General features: G+C 45.1%; 1 protein-coding gene across 2 annotated transcripts in view; it reads right to left on the reverse strand.

Moving 5' to 3' along the window:
• Window positions 1-1,179: 1,179 nt before the first annotated feature.
• LOC110492306 (protein bassoon) overlaps window positions 1,180-19,356 on the reverse strand; it is a 183,739-nt gene continuing 165,562 nt past the window's right edge. Inside the window, exons 6-13 of one of the 2 annotated variants that reach the window (XM_090203467.1) lie at window positions 15,994-17,626; window positions 13,831-14,666; window positions 12,286-12,391; window positions 11,381-11,512; window positions 11,175-11,230; window positions 10,675-10,811; window positions 10,340-10,432; window positions 1,180-5,951 (exon numbers count right to left, since the gene is read on the reverse strand). In XM_090203467.1, coding sequence (XP_090059593.1) covers window positions 11,190-11,230; window positions 11,381-11,512; window positions 12,286-12,391; window positions 13,831-14,666; window positions 15,994-17,626 — 2,748 coding nt within the window. In that variant the 3' untranslated portion in view covers window positions 1,180-5,951; window positions 10,340-10,432; window positions 10,675-10,811; window positions 11,175-11,189. Of the gene's footprint in view, window positions 5,952-10,339; window positions 10,433-10,674; window positions 10,812-11,174; window positions 11,231-11,380; window positions 11,513-12,285; window positions 12,392-13,830; window positions 14,667-15,180; window positions 17,627-19,356 lie in introns of both variants that reach the window. The other variant, XM_021566517.3, reaches the window with a different exon arrangement.

Raw genomic sequence — 19,356 nt, forward strand, 5'->3', positions numbered from 1 at the left:
AAACAAACTTTGGGGGATAACATTATTGCAGATGTTTTATTTTGAGGTGGAAGTTTTAATGGGTCATTTAGTGGGTCAAAAATCTAATGAAATCATATAGTTTAACTACAGTACATGCTTTTTTTCTTAGAAAATATTGTTGAACATAGAAACCACAAATTAGAAGTTCACTTAGGGCTGGATTCAGTCTGTGTTGCAGAAGAAACCTGCGTTCTAGCTTGATTTAAATTGAAAGGCAATGTTCGCGGATACTGCATTCAGGGTTAACGCTGTATGTCGGCTCAATCGGAAATGACCTTTACATTTTTACGCGGATCTTCCGCGATGCGGTTTGAATCCAGACCTTTTATTCTTATTTTTTTCATTTCATATGAAAAATGATGATCATGGTGGTAAAGTATGGAGGAAAGGAAAGCTTTTCTCAAAACAATGACCGGTATGATTTTTATGACAAGCTCACTCCATACAGTAGCATTCTGTACACCACCAGCTCAGTCTGACAGTGTGTGTGTTTGTCTATGGAGAAGCCGCAGAAACAGTGACCATGATACGCATTCTCTCATAAGCCCTGTTTATACCTGCCGCTAACATGCATCCTTTGTCCTGATCCTGTCCACATTTACAGAAATATGTCTATACATTGTATTAAAATGCGCCTCATATCTGTCTACATTGTGACCAGATCTCCTGGCCCCTCCCTGTATGCAAATTATTTTAATTTTCTAGGTTTTTGCCCCCCAAAATTGACACATTAATGCCATATGTCATTGGTGCCACCTGTCAATGGTTTTAGAAGGTGGGATAATTATGATTTAAATGGTTTTTCTGTCCAGATCCGTCTAGGCTGTGTTTACGCAGGCAGCCCAATTCTGATATTATTTCCACTAATTGGTCTTTCGGCCAATCACATATCTTTTCAAATCAGATCTTAGTGAAAAAAATATCAGAATTTGGCTTCCTGCGTAAACGTAGCCCATTGTGCCTGACTACCTCCGGAGGTGGCGAGGAAGATCTGATCACAATGCAGCTTTTAATCATCTACACCGTCTGAAAATATGGGCACAATCAGGACAAAGGACGCAAGTCAAGAGGCAGGTATAAACAGGGCTATAGAATGCTCACTGTAATGATCTGACTGTATTGCTTGTAATTCTAGAAAGATTACTACAGACAACAGTATTTTTTTTTGTATTTCTCTTTTATTCGTTTCCTGATTGAAATGTATTGTAAGGTCATTATTTCATTCATCACATTACATGACATGATGCACCAAGTCTACTACAACTGTTTACAGGAATACACTGAAACATACACAAGGTTTTTAAATGGATACATGAAGTATAGCTCATTGCACTTACAACAGTGAATGTAACATCTTATTCATTTAGGGTCTCTGTCTTTATTTTCTGTTGCTTTTTTCAATTACATTTTCTTTTTTACAAACCTCCATCCAGTTAATGGAAGCCAGGATATCCCTTTTGAGGAAGGTGTTTTTTCTTCTCGTTTTACAAACACAACATGTATAGAAACTCTACACAGACCAATATGTTTCCGAATACAACTTTTTGTTTTTAATTAAACAGTCTGCACAAGCCAGCCACATACACAATGCTTTTTTGTCATTTTTATTCACAAAAACACAAGTTTGGCAAGGTCAGCCTGCGTGGCTTTCCATGCCTGTGATAGTGTTTAGCATGACATTTACATGTTGTACAGAGCAGTCTATGACCCTGACTGGTATTTACAGTGAATATGCCTGCCTGCCTGTCAGATGTAAGGAGAGGCTTTATGCTGCATTAGCTCATGCACTTGTTACTTTTCACTAAGGTGAAAGATGACTGCTCCCTGATGGTTGAGAAAGATTTTTTGTCGCTTTTTGTCCGGCATTCCCTTGTCTGTCACCCTATTATGTTCATCCATAGTAATGTCCTGTTGTTGTTCGCTGTGCATAGCCATCCACAAGGACCCACAGCATGGGCAGATAGTCTCAGTTGCTATGCTACTTTAAAAGCACAATTTTTGGTTGACGTAAAAAAAAGACTTGGGGGTTTTATTTGTCCCTGGCAAAATGCTGTGGTCCAAAGCCCATCCAGAGTAGATGTAGGACTGGATGGGACAGTAATAAGATGGCTTTCTTGATTGACCAGTATTGTAATAATAAGCCCTTACTACTATGCATATTAACGTCCCATTTAGTTTCACCACGGTGCATTTTGTGTGTGCTTTCCTGAGGCAAAGTGATTGAACACAGTTACAAACTATTTCGAACACAAACAAGTCATAATTGGATTTTGATCAGTATTGATTGTTTTCTTTTTTTACAACTTCATTATTATCTCTATCTCATTTACATATCTGATCATCCAGTCACTGACAGTGACTTTATCTGTCGCTAGTTTGTTCTAACGGCCTGTGAGGTGCTTTCCATGCCAGTCGTATCTACTGTAAGGAGGCCTTTGTAACAGTAGGACAATATTGATATGATCATCATTCAATTCCATGAACTTCATAGGGATTTCGCCAGTGTACCAATGACTATCTGTATGATACAATAATATTTGTGTATAGATATTCCATTAAAGTATGCTATAAAAATAACTTTACATTGAAATAATCGCCCATACTTGAAACAGCAGTTACTGTACTGAGTGAGTTGTGGGTTAAGGGATTTTCACACTAAAGCCTTTCAAGCCAAATTAATGGTGAGTGGGTATAGCCTGCAATGGTTTTCGGTGGGCTCACTGAAAGGAAACAAGCAGCCTCCCATCAACGTTCAAACTTCTTGAATATCATAGTATGTTAATAGGTAGTGGCAGTGTACACACACCAGGTCATTCCCTTCGATCATGAAAAGTGCCTGTCATTTCTCGAATATGTGTTATATATATATTTATCATATAGTATTTGTTTTACATATTTATATAAATGATATATTTAATCTCTTCATATAATTGGCTTAAGTCTAGCAGCTTCATTCTATTCTATGGAATAACAAGTGCACAAACTAGCAGCCAAGTATTGGAATCCATGGCCGTCCAACAAAAATGGGGTCTTCAGCACTGTACGTACAAGACCATTCGCTGTACCCAGCAACCCATGCTTGAAGCAATAAGATGGCAGACTTCATTGACACTATTCTGCATCAAAAAATGGCACCTTATTCCCTATAGACAGCCTATAGTACACTAATTGGAATAGTGTGCCATTTTAGGGTGCCTATGTAGATAACCAGTTGGCAACCGGTTCCAATTTTCAGTGAAGGGACTGAAACATGCCACTAAAAATAATCTAAAGAAACATTGAATCAAATTCCTGACGTACACATATTGTAGCTATTTACAAACAAGTCAATCTATTTCTGTAGCAGGAATGCTGAAAGGAAGCAGTATTTGTCTCAGCCATGACAATGATTGTGGTATTCCGTTTCTTCCTTATTATTTCACCCAAATATGATTCATTGCATAGAACGTTTGAAATGTAAAAGTTGCCGTCGACCACACACTTGTTTTATTTGCCAGATAATGGTTTGTTTTTTAGTAGGATGGTGAGAAACACACGCATACAGTACTCACACACATACAAACATCAGGAACGTAACGATACAGAAGTGACTGTTACTGAGGTTTTGCCAGAGCATGCTTGATTCCAGCATCCACAGAAAGAGAAAGAGAGAATATACATCACGTTTGGGCTCCCATCAGTAGGCCTCTAGCGTCTGAGCGTATCACCAGTAACACTACTACACACGCTGCACTGCAAAGAACAGCAGGAAGAACACTGACCTGAGAGGTTTCCGTGACATTCGTCAACATTTTGGGGTTTGCAGTTTGGTCGCAAATACAAAGACAAAAAACAACCGACTGTGCTGTATCTTTGACACTTCAGTGTCTAATCCACCAAACACCTTTTGCTACCTCGCACACAACTCATACATCACTGTTGCCCGCAGCCATATGTGAGTGTGTGCAGAGTAGGTGTCTCTCCAATCTAACATCCTCAGTCTGTTTGAAACACATAGCCAATATGTACTCCATGTCTGTAAGGTGTTTATCTTTCCCTGTGATGGTGTTTTGGATGTTAAAAGTCTGTAGTAAGCCAGAAAACATGAAAACCCAATGATTATGACAGTCAACAAAAGAATGCTAAACTACTTCAAGTCAGATACAATGGTGATTTGCACTGGTTTGTATTCAGTGCCTCTCTGCTGTCTTGCAGTGCTCATGTATCATAATGGGCAGATATGAAATGCCTTGACTGGGCAGTACCAAACTACCAGACTGGATTTACAAGGTTGTATTTATTAGAGCATTCCGTAGCAATACGTTTTGCAACGGAAAACAAAAACAAGCTTTTCTTATTGGACAATTTCAGGTAGTCCCTCCCTGTTTGTCAGTTTTTTTAATTTTGTTTGGTGCCTAATGAATACAACCCAGGTGTGGCCCTGTTAAGATGTGATAGCAGAATATCGCACAGAGGCAACACATTCCTGACTAACGATTTGTAAAATGACACAAGATTGTGCTCTTTACTAACTTTCTTCCACATACTATTGCTTTTTCATTATTAATAATCAGAAATAAATAACGTAATCAATGATTATGGACACCATAAACACACAAATGTATGAGAAAATACACAATATAAAGGATTACAAATTTAAAAGTGAAACAAAATCCTAAAATGTAAATTAATCTCGCAGCCAGTGTTCCAGTGGACATCATTATTACATAAAAAAAAGTCTGCAATTAAAATAAGCTTCATGGATAGAACATGGAGTAAAAAAATAAGATGTAACTTTACTCTAAATAAAAAAGAATGGAATGATTAAGGCGAATCCACTATCCTGTAACAGAAAATCAGGCAAATTCAGAAATAGAACAAAAAATTGAGTTGTAAAAAAAACAACCACCAGAGACCCAAACGTTGTGGGAAGGTTCAGAAACACCAGGAACCCAAACGTTCTGGGGATGTTTTTTCTTATTAATGGCTTTGCAATGGCTAAAAAACAAACCTGGCCACATTCGGCTCTCATGGTGCAATCGAAACCTCCCGAATGATGATTCTCCCATCCTGTGGCCAGATTCAGTGTTGTGTCCTCCTCGTCTTCTTTTGGATACATTTTTACTCTCATTTTTTATTATTATTATTATTAACCAATGTCTTATGGCCTCTGTGACTGAAATGGTGAACAGTGTAAGGTCTTGGATAGAAAGTTCCATGCATTTCCAAATCCTAAATCCACAATACACTTCTTAGACACATCGCAAGAGGGGAAGAAATGGAACGAACGAGTCAGCATTAAAAAAAACGGGGCCTTTTTCCATTCTGGAATGTAGAGAAAAAAACTGAGCAAACTGTGGAGACTTCCTCCTAGCTTCTGTCAACCTAGTCATCCTTATTGTCTTTTCTTCTTCTCTCCTAAGTTCTCAGCATCCAAATTAAACAGGAGGTCTTTAGTACCAGAAAAACCTGTTCTTCTCTTTTCTTTTTCAGAGATGAGAGGAGAGTGTGACTGTGTGTTTTTAATCTGAGCACAGGTTTACGGAATCAAGGATCCTACCATGCCACCACGGCCACGTCTGTTACGAACCCCAGCAGGCAGCAGCACAACAGCCCACAGACTAGAGGATAGCATCATTAGCGTGTTGCGGGGTCACAGTACTGTGGCCCCTTCCCATCCTCCTACAGAGCAGCTGGGTGGAGTATTCCTTAGTATAGAGCCCATTCCCCAAAGGATAATGGCTGTTTGGGAGGTGATGGTCCTTGAGGAGTGACATCCTGGTGATGAAGACCCAGATAGTGGCAGGGATCAGGCTCTCTATCCAGCTAGCCTCTCTCTGGAGGGATCCTCAGGGCTTGTAATCCAATGGCTTAGGTGTTCAGGGGGGCTCAGGTGTCAGTGTCCTTGTTCTTTGGCTGGGGGCATTGCAGTCTGGGGGCCTCAAACCGTTCTGGAGAAGAAAAACAAAGTCAGGTGACTAGTTTCCTATGAGTAGCTCACTACAGGCTAAATGACAGAGTAAATAAATAAAATGGACCCCCAATGAATAACAGAGGAACAAATCATTCTGTGGCGATGAGATTTCTAAATCAACCCTTCCATTACAATGTGCACGTGAACACAAGATTAGAACAGAGTGGAATTCTATGATTCAACAATAGATGGCAGAAGAGCAGAGGAAAGCAGGACTGAACTGTACACTGTACTGAGGTCAGTGCAGGTTGTGTAATCCTACTGCATCTCCATGACATTACACTCAATTTATCCTCAGTGAAACGTATTTAACAAAATAGTAACGGTAATAATCAGTGAATATTGTGATTATAAGCGCATGGAAGCCTGTCGCCTCTCACTGAATCTGGCATAAATACTGCAGAACAATCCATTTCACAGATATACAGTAGCTTGATGCAACGGTACATGAGAGTCCATTCATTCAGTTAGCAGCACCAATGTCTGTATGTGAGAATGCTATGCTGAGAGAGACAGACAGACTGGGGCTGTGGTCACATGAGGCGGTTGGTTATTCATCATGATATGGCCGGCTGCACCACCATGCACTACAGACACAGCATGGGTCTCTGTCTCAGGCAGCACACTGCCATTGCTGACAACTCAACCTGATGGATGTACAGTATGTTATCGATGTATAACGGCTCAGTTACACACTCGTTTCAAATGAATCATCTCTAGGAGAAAATCAACCACGCTAACATGTATTAGTAGGGAGACATTATGTTAGCTTCAGGAACATCTTTACTAAGATAACAACATGATTCCTGCTGTACATCATTCTCTCTCTCTCTCTCTCTCTCTCTCTCTCTCTCTCCTTAACAACAGAGACGGAGACATTATGTTAGCTTCAGGAACATCTTTACTAAGATAACAACATGATTCCTGCTGTACATCATTTTCTCTCTCTCTCTCTCTCCTTAACAACAGAGACGGAGACATTATGTTAGCTTCAGGAACATCTTTACTAAGATAACAACATGATACCTGCTGTACATCATTCTCTCTCTCTCTGTCTCTGTCTCTCTGTCTGTCTCTGTCTCTGTCTCTGTCTCTGTCTCTCTCTCTCTCTCTCTCTCTCTCTCTCTCTCTCTCTCTCTCTCTCTCTCTTTCTCTTTCCACTGCTGTCCCACTGCGGTAGAAGGAAGCCTCTGTGAGCATAGTGGTCAATTCATAAATGTTTGTGTGTGTGTGTTCCTGTATGTACCAATGTGTGTGTTCCTGTATGTACCAGTGTGTGTGTTCCTGTACGTACCAGTATGTGTGTTTCTGTACACGCGCGTGTGTGTGTGTGTGTGTGTGTTTGTGTGTGAGATACTGTATGTAGGACATCCCTGCATTCCTGTGAGTCTTAGTAGATGTCAGGTGATCCATACAGTCCAAAAACAGCCATGCTATCTTCAGTAATGTTATCTTCAATATCTTAAGCACTAGGGGTCTGTTCAGGTGTCACCTTACAGGAAGTTCAGATAACAGATAGAAACATATTGTTTGGAACAGGCATCATTAACTGATAGGGAAAACAGGGAATGCGTTAGCTGTATTCATTACATTTCTACCTCAGGTCCCCCTGTGACCCCGTGACCTCACTAGGCACCATGGGAGAGCAGGGCTCAGATGTCACCAAGGTACAAGTGCTGCTCTGCTCTGCCTAATCTGCTCTACAGTCCACTTGTGATAACTGCTCTTTGGATGAGTGCAAACTATGTCTAAGTGCAATAAAGGTTTCTAGTCTCAATTCAACATGGTTTGTTTGAATCAGCCCTGATTCAAACAGTGCACCCTGTCACAACAGTCCCAAGCAGTTGCATTTATTAGAACTCAACTATTCTCCAGAAGAGCTGATCATGTAAACTTTGCACAAATACAGGGTTTGATTACCACCGATCTGATCTTCAAAATGAACAACTTCACAACACAATGAAAACCAATCCGGAACGCTCTCTCTAACCAATCAGGAACGCTCTCTCTAACCAATCAGGAACGCTCTCTCTAAACAACCATAAAGTCTCTTTGATCACTGTCACAAAGATAAACAAATGCTGCTGTTGCACTGTTTTCTCCTCCATTATGTCACTGTATGTTTTGGATTCATCGCTCTAGCCTTGGGCCTAGTCAATTACTCTGGCATTTTCAATGTAGGAAAGCAGTCATGCATTACTACTGCATGATGTGAAGTCTATTAGGCACCATAGGAGGGGAGGATGTGAAGGTAGAGAGAGGAGAAGGAAGAGAAAAGAGGAGGAGGTAGAGAGAAGAGGAGGAGGTAGAGAGAAGAAGAGGAAGTGGTAGAGAGAGGAGAAGGTAGAGAGAAGGTAGAGAGAGGAGAAGGTAGAGAAAAGAGGATGAGGTAGAGAGAGGAGAAGGAAGAGAGAAGAGGAGGAGGTAGAGAGAGGAGAAGGTAGAGAGAAGAGGAGGAGGTAGAGAGGAGAAGGAAGATAAAAGAGGATGAGGTAGAGAGAGGAGAAGGAGGTAGAGAGAAGAGGAGGAGGTAGAGAGAAGAGGAGGAGTTAGAGAGAAGAAGAGGAGGTAGAGAGAGGAGAAGGTAGAGAGAGGAGGAGGAGGTAGAGAGAGGAGGAGGAGGTAGAGAGAGGAGAAGGAGGTAGAGAGAGGAGAAGGTAGAGAGAAGAGGAGGAGGTAGAGAGAGGAGAAGGTAGAGAGAAGAGGAGGAGGTAGAGAGAGGAGAAGGTAGAGAAAAGAGGATGAGGTAGAGAGAGGAGAAGGAAGAGAGAAGAGGAGGAGGTAGAGAGAGGAGAAGGTAGAGAGAAGAGGAGGAGGTAGAGAGGAGAAGGAAGAGAAAAGAGGATGAGGTAGAGAGAGGAGAAGGAAGAGAAAAGAGGATGAGGTAGAGAGAGGAGAAGGAGGTAGAGAGAAGAGGAGGAGGTAGAGAGAAGAGGAGGAGTTAGAGAGAAGAAGAGGAGGTAGAGAGAGGAGAAGGTAGAGAGAGGAGGAGGAGGTAGAGAGAGGAGAAGGAGGTAGAGAGAAGAGGAGGAGGTAGAGAGAAGAGGAGGAGTTAGAGAGAAGAAGAGGAGGTAGAGAGAGGAGAAGGTAGAGAGAGGAGGAGGAGGTAGAGAGAGGAGGAGGAGGTAGAGAGAGGAGAAGGAGGTAGAGAGAGGAGAAGGAGGTAGAGAGAGGAGAAGGTAGAGAAAAGAGGAGGAGGCGGGGGTAGAAAGAGGAGAAGGTAGTATATTATGTGGTGGAGCATAGTCCCTGGTTGAACTCCAGTTAAAACTGCTGCTAGGCCTAGTGGTGTATTTGAGATGGTTACATGGTTACAGCAAACTGCACATTTAGTGGAGGAACAGTGAGGAGTTGAGAGGTCTATAGTCTATACTGTATGTTGGCTGGGGAGGGGGGAAGAAGCAGTCCCAAGGGAGGTTGATGGATACATAATCTTATAGCAAACATTACCCTGTCACTGAACCTCATATCCATCCACGGATACTGTTACTGGCCAAAGAGCCTATCTATAATCAGAGAGCGTGAATATGATCGGTCCAGTTCATAACCAGATAACTGGTTGCATTATTAAAAACAGAGGCCTAGCCATAAGGTAACAATACCCTAACAATACATGTTTGAGGGTAGAGCATGTTGTGTCTTCTAATGCTTTGTGACATAAAAGGACTGCAGTTGAGCCACAAGAGAAGTCTGCTGTTCAGTTACAAACAGACACCAGCGCAAACAGATACCAGCACCAAATCAGTTGTTTTCTACAATCTCTATCAACTGGTAAAAGAGGTACAAGATAACAAATGGTGCTAATTGCCAAAAACAATGATACAATGCCATAGACACGTGTAGGTAGAATTTGCCCTAGATTACATGCTATCTCTAATAAAAAATCATATATTAATGTGCCTTATATTAACCCTCTGAGGTAAGATCAACACTCTTCATGAGGGTTGTATTACATACATTGGACATTGAGCCCTTCTCACTCTTCTCTAGCCCTGGTTTCCCATTGAAACGTTTGCTGCTGTCACAGGCTGTTACTCATGCAGAGGCAGACAGAGGTCAAAGGTCAGTGTTCATGGCAGGGTTAGCACAAGGTGCAGTATTATTTTGCTGTAAACAGGATAGGCCTACTATATGCAAACAATAGCAGGAGCGACTTAACTGCAACATATTATGGAGATTGACCTAATATCTACCTTTGCTGTGACCTATACCTTTACCATAACATCACTTCATAATTGACTATAATGGTAAATAATGATCATTGTTTTGTGATGATGATTGTGTCATTAGTGTATTACTAAGGTATACACTGTCCTTCCTTATCTAATCTAAGTTGTGTTCGATGTGTCTGTGTGCATTACTTACTGTCTGGCCGGCCAGAGAAATCAGCATGGTTTCTCTCCCATTGTGTGCGTAGACCGGGGACATGCAGCATCCATTGATTCCTGTCCTCATTGGCTGAATGGAAAAACCAAGATCAATCAATCTTGAGCTGGTCGTTCATGTCAGGTTTTCTCATCTTTTCCAGTTGTATTTTAAAATGCTGCAACTTGAAATATACACTGTATGTGTTTACAAGTTCAGAATAATTTAGGTTTTTAAGTATTACACTAAAATAAAGCCACTTTACGAAGTAGTTTTCTATGTAGTTTTCTGAAACTGAGGGAGCTTTCAGCAGGAAATAGAGATTTTGGACTCACCGGTGCGCTCAGATATCTTCTCTTGGTCACTGTATTTGTCCCACCCTCCTTCTCTCTCACAGTAAAACAAAGCGGGGGTCTTCCTAGGTTTTTCTGGTACGAAGCCTCACGACATCCTCCATAACATTTACAGATACCTGGAATCCAACGATGGTGAGTCACCTCCTTGTTACTTACTGAGGTGAGCTGTCATGCTGTTATAAAATCCTAGTTCAGGACTCCAACGATGGTGAGTCACCTCCTTGTTACTTACTGAGGTGAGCTGTCATGCTGTTATAAAATCCTAGTTCAGGACTCAGGAGAGACACTCAAACCTGCACGAAGTGCACTTAAGACCTCCAAAAACGGCACAAAGTGGTTTGGGGAAAGAACCGAACCATCCACACACAGTAGGGAAAGGAATATCATGAGGTACAGTGGTTCTGTCTATAGCTGAGCACACTGTCATCTCCCAGGCTGTGTTACGGCTCTCTACTCGGGAGTGCCAGGTGAACACTTACCCTCATCTCAACACCTCACCACAACGAGGTGAACTTCTTGCCGAAACCGGAGATAGCTGATGGATGAAGATAGACAGATGGAGGAAGATAGATAGACAAATGGATAAACAGAGAGAGAGACAGACAGGTGTGATTAAGCACATTGTAACAATTAGAATGCATTAGAGTCTGAGTAAAAACATGGAGTCTGAGCTCCAGCAGGGCACCTTCTCCGAGTTTTCCTGCTGCCTCCGCAGGGTTTCCTGGTAGGACCTTGGAGAGGAGACTCTCCCCCTCCATCCCAGGTTGACCCGCTGCCGCGCTCCCAATGCCACCGGGTCTAGGGGCGGCCTTGGAGCCTACAGGATGGAGGGAGAGGAGAGGAAGAGGAAGAGGGATGATGATTAGAAAGACATTCTTTATAATCCAGTTGATGCCGTACTCTGTTTTCGTGCACACTATCACAACAGTCTGAAGCCAGCGTATTTATCAGGAGATGAACGCATCAGATTTACACCTCAATCTGATATCCCGTGGTGCTTAAAAGGCCACACAGGTTTTTACACTGACTCTGACCCTGGTGTCTATTTCCACAACACAACTGTCTATGCAGCTGTTAGTGAGGTGAAGGTGATGGGACTGTATAGACTACTAGAGCATGTGAACACAGACCCAGACATGACATGGAAATGAACCTTCCCTCTCTGTTTCCTGAGTTAAGATGATCCATCAGCTTCCAAGGGCCAGGATGAATCGCTGGGATTGAACAGGACACCCGTGATACCTGATTATGTAGCACTCTGATCGTTTGCATGTGTGCGTCTGTCTGTCTGTCTGTCTAATGCAAGGGTGTCAAACTCATCCCAAGCAGGGCCCGAGTGTCTGCAGGTTTTGTTTTTTCCTTTCAATTAAGACCTAGACAACCAGGTGAGGCGAGTTCCTTACTAATTAGTGACCTTAATTCATCAATCAAGTGCAAGGGAGGAACGGAAACCTGCACACACTCGGCCCTCCTTGGACTGAGTTTGACACGTGTTCTAATGCCTAGGAGAGTACAAGTGTACTAATCCCTCTCAGGGAAATGTTCAGTGGGTGGAGCAGCAGCAGTGTGGACGCAGGCAGGGATACTTACCTATTCCTGTGAGTGGGGGTTGAGGTGTTTTTGCAGGCTGGGCCGCCCCTCCTATGACAGTTTTGGCCCCTATGGCAGTCACAGGGGGTGTGTTTGCGACAGGTGCCTGTTGGAAGAGAGAGACAGAGCGATGAGGAACACGGATGGTTAAACTGACTGTATACCATTTATTCTGTTCTGATGCACTCAAAGATTAGCCTTATATCATGGCGACCCCTGCTGTAATATCCCATGCCAAAACGTCATTTGACAGACATATTGAGAATGATGAGTATTAGCTATTAGCCAGAGATCGTTTCCTCCCTGCCAACCAACCAGCTGTGCATCTAAACGTGCATCGTGATTTACAAACTGGGAATATGATCTCTGTAACGGGTTATTGGAGAAAATATAACGTATCTAATTAGCTTAGCATTGTGGACGCTTGACAAATAATCACACATGATCTGTTTTGCATTCATTCTACCCTGTGATTGGATGCAATGCTCCACAATTTAGCATTTTTAATCAATGATTTTGAATCACTCAATGGGCCATTCAGAGAGAATGACAGTTCAAATCAATGTGGGACAGGATGAATGTGATTGAATTAATATGATTTCCTGACAACTGCATTTCTATTTCACATAATAACAATCATACAAACTCTGTGTCCAATCCTCCCACTGTTTGTCCCAGCTGCCTGTATTCCCCTCTGATTTCCATAATGCCTCAATATATGTGTCAAAATACCCTAAAGATGTATATAAAGATCTGAAACAATACCAAGTATGTCGTCAGTATAGGCTACAGCATAAAGAGCCTAGAATTCCTATAATACAGGATTTCTATGGCCTACAGTGCAGCCTTATATGTAAAACACAACACATAGCTGAAAGACTACATTCTGTAGTGTTGTACATAATAAAAAAGGTGCTGTGTTCAGAGACATAACAAAACAAACAGGGAATGGAAGGATGGAGAATGATTTGCAGCGGGAGACATTTTGGAGGATGAATCTCTCTCCTCCATTTGAGTGGAATAGACAGAGGCTGTTACACTGCCACTATCTACAGCCACAGTGCTAATCACAACACTAGATAAGGTCTTCCAACAGGGTTTCACACACTGAAATAAAGCCTCCTCTCAGAGTGATGTGCTAGGCCTTATCAGAGAGACAGAGGGAGAGAGGGGTTGGCGAGGGAGATGGAGAGAGCAAGATAGAAATGGGGGGAGGTAGAAGAGAGAGGAAGAGGAGAGGGAGAGAGGCCACCAAACACCTCCAATGATGTCAATGCGTTAAATAATCCTCTACATACATTTACAGTGATTCTCATTATAATTCATACATTTACAGTGATTCTCATTATAATTCATACATTTACAGTGATTCTCATTATAATTCATACATTTACAGTGATTCTCATTATAATTCATACATTTACAGTGATTCTCATTATAATTCATACATTTACAGTGATTCTCATTATAATTCATACATTTACAATCTAGTGTCACTGACTGTAACCTCACTTGTACTGTACTAAGTCATAATCCTGTACTCACCACAGTTGGTGGCAGTTGCCCCAGTGCGCCTCCTGCCTGTGGCTGGCGACTGGCCTGACCAGGACCAAGCTGACCAGGCTTCGCCTGTAGACCCTGCTGGGCTTGGCCCAGGCCCAGAGGCTGCTGGCCCCCAGGAGTTGTGCCTGCAGGGATGGTGCCTGTCTGCTGTGCCGCCGAGGTCTGGGGCTGCTGCTGCAGCTGGGTGCGCTGACCTGGCTGCAGCCCATCCTGCTGGGAGGTAGGACCCTGTCCCCTGGAGCCTGGAGGCCCACTGGTGGAGCCCTGCCCACGTCCAGAGCTGCCCTGGCCCCTGGAGGTAGAAGAAGGGTGGCCCTGGAGGTCCTGCTGCTTCCTGGAGGAAGTCCGCCCGTCGTGAGAGGACGAGGACTTGGAGGAGCGGCCCTGGCTGTGGTGGTGGCCCGACGGGTCCCTGGAGTAGTCTGACGAGTGATACCCCCCCTGGGAGCGGGAGTCGCCCCTCTTTCCCGACGAGGACAACTGGCGGGAGTCGTGGCGCATGGACGGGTCTTTGGGATGGCCCTTGGAGGAGCGAGAGGAGCGAGGCTCGTCCGAGTGGCGGGACGTAGAGGAGTGTCTCCCGGAGCTGCTGCCATGGGGGCGGTGGTCCCGCGAGGAGGAGGAGTGACGGGCTTGGCCATACTCGTCCTGGGGCCACAGGTCCTCCTCTGGGGGCTCGTCGTAGTCATGGTAGGTGTGCTTGACGTGGCGGCTGCGGCCGGACGAGGAGTGGCCTCCACTGCCGTAGTGACGGGAGCCGGAGCGCAGGTCCCTGGGCTTCTCAAACCAGTCTGTCTCCTCTTGGCCAAGATTGTAGGCTTTGGAAACCAAGAGCAGATCACAGTCAATCTCCAAGTCCAACGGCGACAGAGGCATGCAGACTGAGGCCATGCAAAAGAAGAACGGGAAGGAGAGAAACAAAAAAAGAAGAGAAGTCGATATTTACACCCATGCATTTTATGAAAACACGGCACACATAAAAAAAGACAACAAATGTAAAACACTGATAAGTTAATCACAACAAGTAAACAAAACCTAACTTTTACAAGACAACAACAACATTGTGTAAAATAAAATGATGCACCTCAGAAGAGCATGCGAGAGAAAGTGACGAACAAAGTGAAGAAACTGGACACGCGGATCATGCAGATTTGGCACAGGGGGACAGCACAGACAGCAGTCAGTCAGGACGAGAACTGCCAGTATAGCCCTCAAGACGCAACACCAGGAAATCATGCAACGACTCTCTGTCTTTCTCTCATCTAGCCTTATCTGTGGGTGGGTGGGGGACGTTTATACGTGGGCAGAGACTGGCATTCAGCACCCATTTACCTTCGCTGTCCGAAACAGCGCAATGCATATCGTCTATAATGTAAGAATCGTCTGGTTTGTAGACGTGAGTCCGGGGCAAGTCTCTCATGTGGTCCTGCACATCAGGCAGGGAGTGGCTGGAGCCGTACTGGCCATAATACTGATTACTACGGCTGTCGTACAGCTCTGGGCCCAGGGAGGAGGCCCGCACATGAACACCCATGGAGCTCAGCAGGCTCTCCTCCTCCGAATACTGGGAGCGCATGGGGGGTCTGCCCCGGCTGTATCCCGCCCTGTACGACGAGCGATCCCTGTCCCCATCTCTCTCATAGGAGCGGCTGCGGTAGCCGGCGTAGTCCCGGGACGAGATCTTGTCCATGCCATAGCCTGTGGAGCGTGAACGGCCCGATGTGTAGTACATGCGCTCGTCCTCCTCGGGATAGGAGTATCTCTTCTGCTCATAGGCACTCTTCCTCAGGCTGTAGGCCATGTCGTCCTGCAGCTTCCTGGCCCGGGACACTACAGTGCAGCTGCCACCGCCAGACGTGCTCATGGTGTAGGAGGCCAGGTCAGCCTCCACGTCACGTGCCTCTTCGATGGGGGAGAACTTGGAGATCTTCTGCTCCATGCCTTGCTTGCGGTGCTTGCTGCGCTTGGAGGACATGACGGCCGGAGCCAGGATCTTGGAGCCGTGCTTCTGGACCCCGGTGCGCTGTGCGCCGTGTTTGGTGTAGTCATCATAGTAATAGGATGATCCCCCACCCATGCTAGTGCTGCTGCTGCCCACTACTCGGCCATATGTATCTGACCCTCGTGGGTGGTAGCTGCTCTTACCCCTGCCATGGTGGTCGTACGGGTCTTCCTCCCTGCTCAGCTCGTCCTCCGGCCTGCCGTAGGAACTCCCTCCTCTCGCCGGGCCGCTCTCCCCCATGTAGCGTCCACCATGACCGTCGCTTCGATGCATGTCCGCCGCCATGCCGCCCAGGCCGTCCTTTGTCAGCTCACTGATGTCGTCGCACATGACGTAGTTCCTTGGGATGTTCTGCTCCAGGCTGGCTGGGCCGTAGAGACCGTCCTGTGCATAGGTGGACGGGCTGTCAACCGAGTGCAGACGGTCAGATGGAGTGCCGTGGCCGTAGCTGTTGGCCACTGTGGTGGTGTACTGGCCGTAGGAGCTGGCTGTAGTGTTGGTGTAGCCGTAGGTGTTAGCTGTGGTAGTGGTATACTGGCCGTACGTACTGGCCAGGGTGGAAGTGTACTGCTGCCCGTATGTGTTGGCAACTGTCGTGGTGTACTGGCCATAGGTACTAGAGACTGTAGAAGAGTATGGCCCATAAGTGTTGGTCATAGGGGTACCACCAGTATACTGTCCGTATGGGGGCGCCCCACTGGAGGAGGAGTAGATGGCATCTTGGGCTGTGGTGGTCACCACTACAGTGGGGTTGCTTATGACCTCATAGTTAGTGGGCATCTTGTGCTCCAGGTCAGCCAGAGAGGTCTGTCTGGGTCTCTGATGAACAGTGAGGATGTCTGCCTGGGGCTGGTAGGGAGTGGTCTGGCTAGGGCCAGCTGGGTAGGACAGCTGGCTGGGGTATGGAGAGGTGTGGGTGGGGTAGGGAGGTTGGCCAGGCTGGGCAGGCTGGAACCCCTGGTGGCTTGGCTGTTGCTGTTGCTGGAGCAGTGGCTGCACACCCTGCTCTGTCGGGTAGGGGGGCTGGCTCTGGGGGTATGTGTGGGAGGGGAAGGACCCCTGGGTCTGGTAGGATGGGGGAAGATGTTGGGTCTGCAGGGGGGTGGGCTGGGGAAGAGCTGCTGCCTGGGACACTGAAGGGTAGGGGGGCTGGTTGAAGGCTGCGGTCTGGTAAGGGGTGCCAGGCTGGGGTGCTGGAGCTGGCTGGCTCTGGGGGTGGTATGACTGGTAGGAGACGAAGGAGGAGATGGGAGGGAACTGGGCGGCTGTGTTGAGGTCACTGGTGTACTGGCTCAGTGGTGCTGTGCTGGGTCTGGTCAGCACCCCGTTGCTCTCGTAGGAAGCTACCGCCGCCGCCAGCCGCAGGTTATTCAGCTCGCTGTCTGACATGTAGTCTCGCGGGTCGCCCATGCAGCGCAGGTAGGCCATATCCCTCCTCTCCCTCTCCTTCACCAGGGTCTCCTTGCGCTGATGAATGCCCAGCTCCAGGTAGCGCAGCTTGGCATCAATCTCCTTCTCCTCCTCCTCCAGCTCCTGCTGCTGCTTGCGGAGCTTGGTGGACTCCTGCTCCACTGCCTTCAGCTCGTGGGTGAGGTCCTTCAGCAGGCTGGCTTTGGCTGCCAGACCTGGCCTGGACCCGGCCCTCAGGGAGGGCACAGCGGGCATGTACATTTGGGGGAGGGCCGGGGTGATGGTGGGGAGGTGGCTCTCCTCTGGAGGGGGGCTAGGCAGGGTCCTCTTCACCTTCCTCAGAGCGCTCTGCTGCAGGGCAGCAAGCTGCAGTGAGACGGGACAGGGCCGTGAGAGCAGGGGGTTAGGGTTAGCTAGCACAACAAAGCACTGCACATGTGACATAGATATGTATTGATTCTGAAGGACGATACTAAAAACAAAGTATATTCTTATGGTGTGATTGTACATGTCTTAAGGTGCCTGTGCAAAAGAGAAGAGCAATAAACAAATTGCTGTAAACTGAAGCTCGGTAAATATCAATATGTTTGCTAGCTTTAATGGTATTGCTTCAGTTACTTTGCAGTGCAAAGTAATACAAATGTCTATAATCTAATATGTCCACTAACATTTCTCTATTATGTTACAACCTCAGCCATGGCACAACTGTGTAGGCAACACAATGTGAGTGTGTAATAGTTAATTACTTCATCATTGTTTAATTGTGGTAATTAAACTTGGATTTCCATTGGGGGTTAAATGAATCACAGCCACAGTCTCCAGAAAGGTTGGGGAAGATAGCCCCTGTATCTGTCAGCAACATTACTGTTTAACTATGACAAACTCATGAAGATGCTTCCACAGCAGTTCTACATAATCTCAGTAAATGTTTTACAGCCATACACCTCTCTTCAGAAATTCTAGTTGGGTATCAAATAAGCCCAATTAATACCCAATAAGATTGGAGGTCTTAGACAAGCTATATTCAGTCGTGCCACTTCTGACAGTCGTGCCATTTCTGACAGTCGTGCCAGTTCTGACAGTCGTGCCAGTTCTGACAGTCGTGCCAGTTCTGACAGTTGTGCCAGTTCTGACAGTTGTGCCAGTTCTGACAGTTGTGTCAGTTCTGACAGTCGTGCCATTTCTGACAGTTGTGCCAGTTCTGACAGTTGTGCCAGTTCTGACAGTTGTGCCAGTTCTGACAGTCGTGCTCTGACTCCACGTATTCATCGCCTTCAAATCCTCAATATTTATGAAATCAAACAATTTGAAGTCTGTTTGTTTGTCTTCAATTCAAAATTAATCTACTCCCTGTTTCTTTTCAAATGCTATTCAAATGTAATACTCAGGTTCATCATTACTCTACAAGAACTGCCACTGAATTCCACACAACTTTTTTCCATACAAGATTAGGTCAGTTCGCCATCACCCACATTACAGAGGTCAATCATTTTCTGTTAAGTCTCCCTGACCCCCTCAAACACTGCAACAGCTCCTTCAACAACTCCTTCAAATTCAAAATGAAAAATATCTACTGGACATTCCACTCAATGACTCATCCCAATAGTTTCCTGCCTATCTGTCACTGCCTATCTGTCATTTTAATAATGCATCATCCACCCCAAATTATAATGTTTTCCTTTTTCTTAGTGTAAATCTCAAATGATTTATTAATTGGTCTTAAAAATCTGGATACTTGTTTTTTATGGTTTAACACATATTTGAAAGAGGGAGGTGCCTTACAAGCCTCTCAGTTTTTTTAACCTGTCCTGCACACGCTTCCGTTTGCCTTTTAAATTCTTATCATACTGTTTTGTATGTTATTGTGTGCAAATAAATAAATAAATAATAATAAAAATCACAAAAGAAAGCATTATTCACAAATACGGCGGACGGTTCACTTAAATTTCAGAATTCGTTCAGCATTTTCTTCCCTTCATAGTAATCTGAATATAGGGGGGACAAACGTCAATCTGTAATTTGCCATTTATTAAGCAAGAGTAACAAACAGTTGGAGTTAGTATTGGATGAATGGAGGTATCATTGTCAGGTTTTGC

Source organism: Oncorhynchus mykiss, chromosome 16 (genome assembly GCF_057628025.1).
Source record: "Oncorhynchus mykiss isolate SJ-2025 chromosome 16, ASM5762802v1, whole genome shotgun sequence".
Taxonomy (NCBI): domain Eukaryota; kingdom Metazoa; phylum Chordata; class Actinopteri; order Salmoniformes; family Salmonidae; genus Oncorhynchus; species Oncorhynchus mykiss.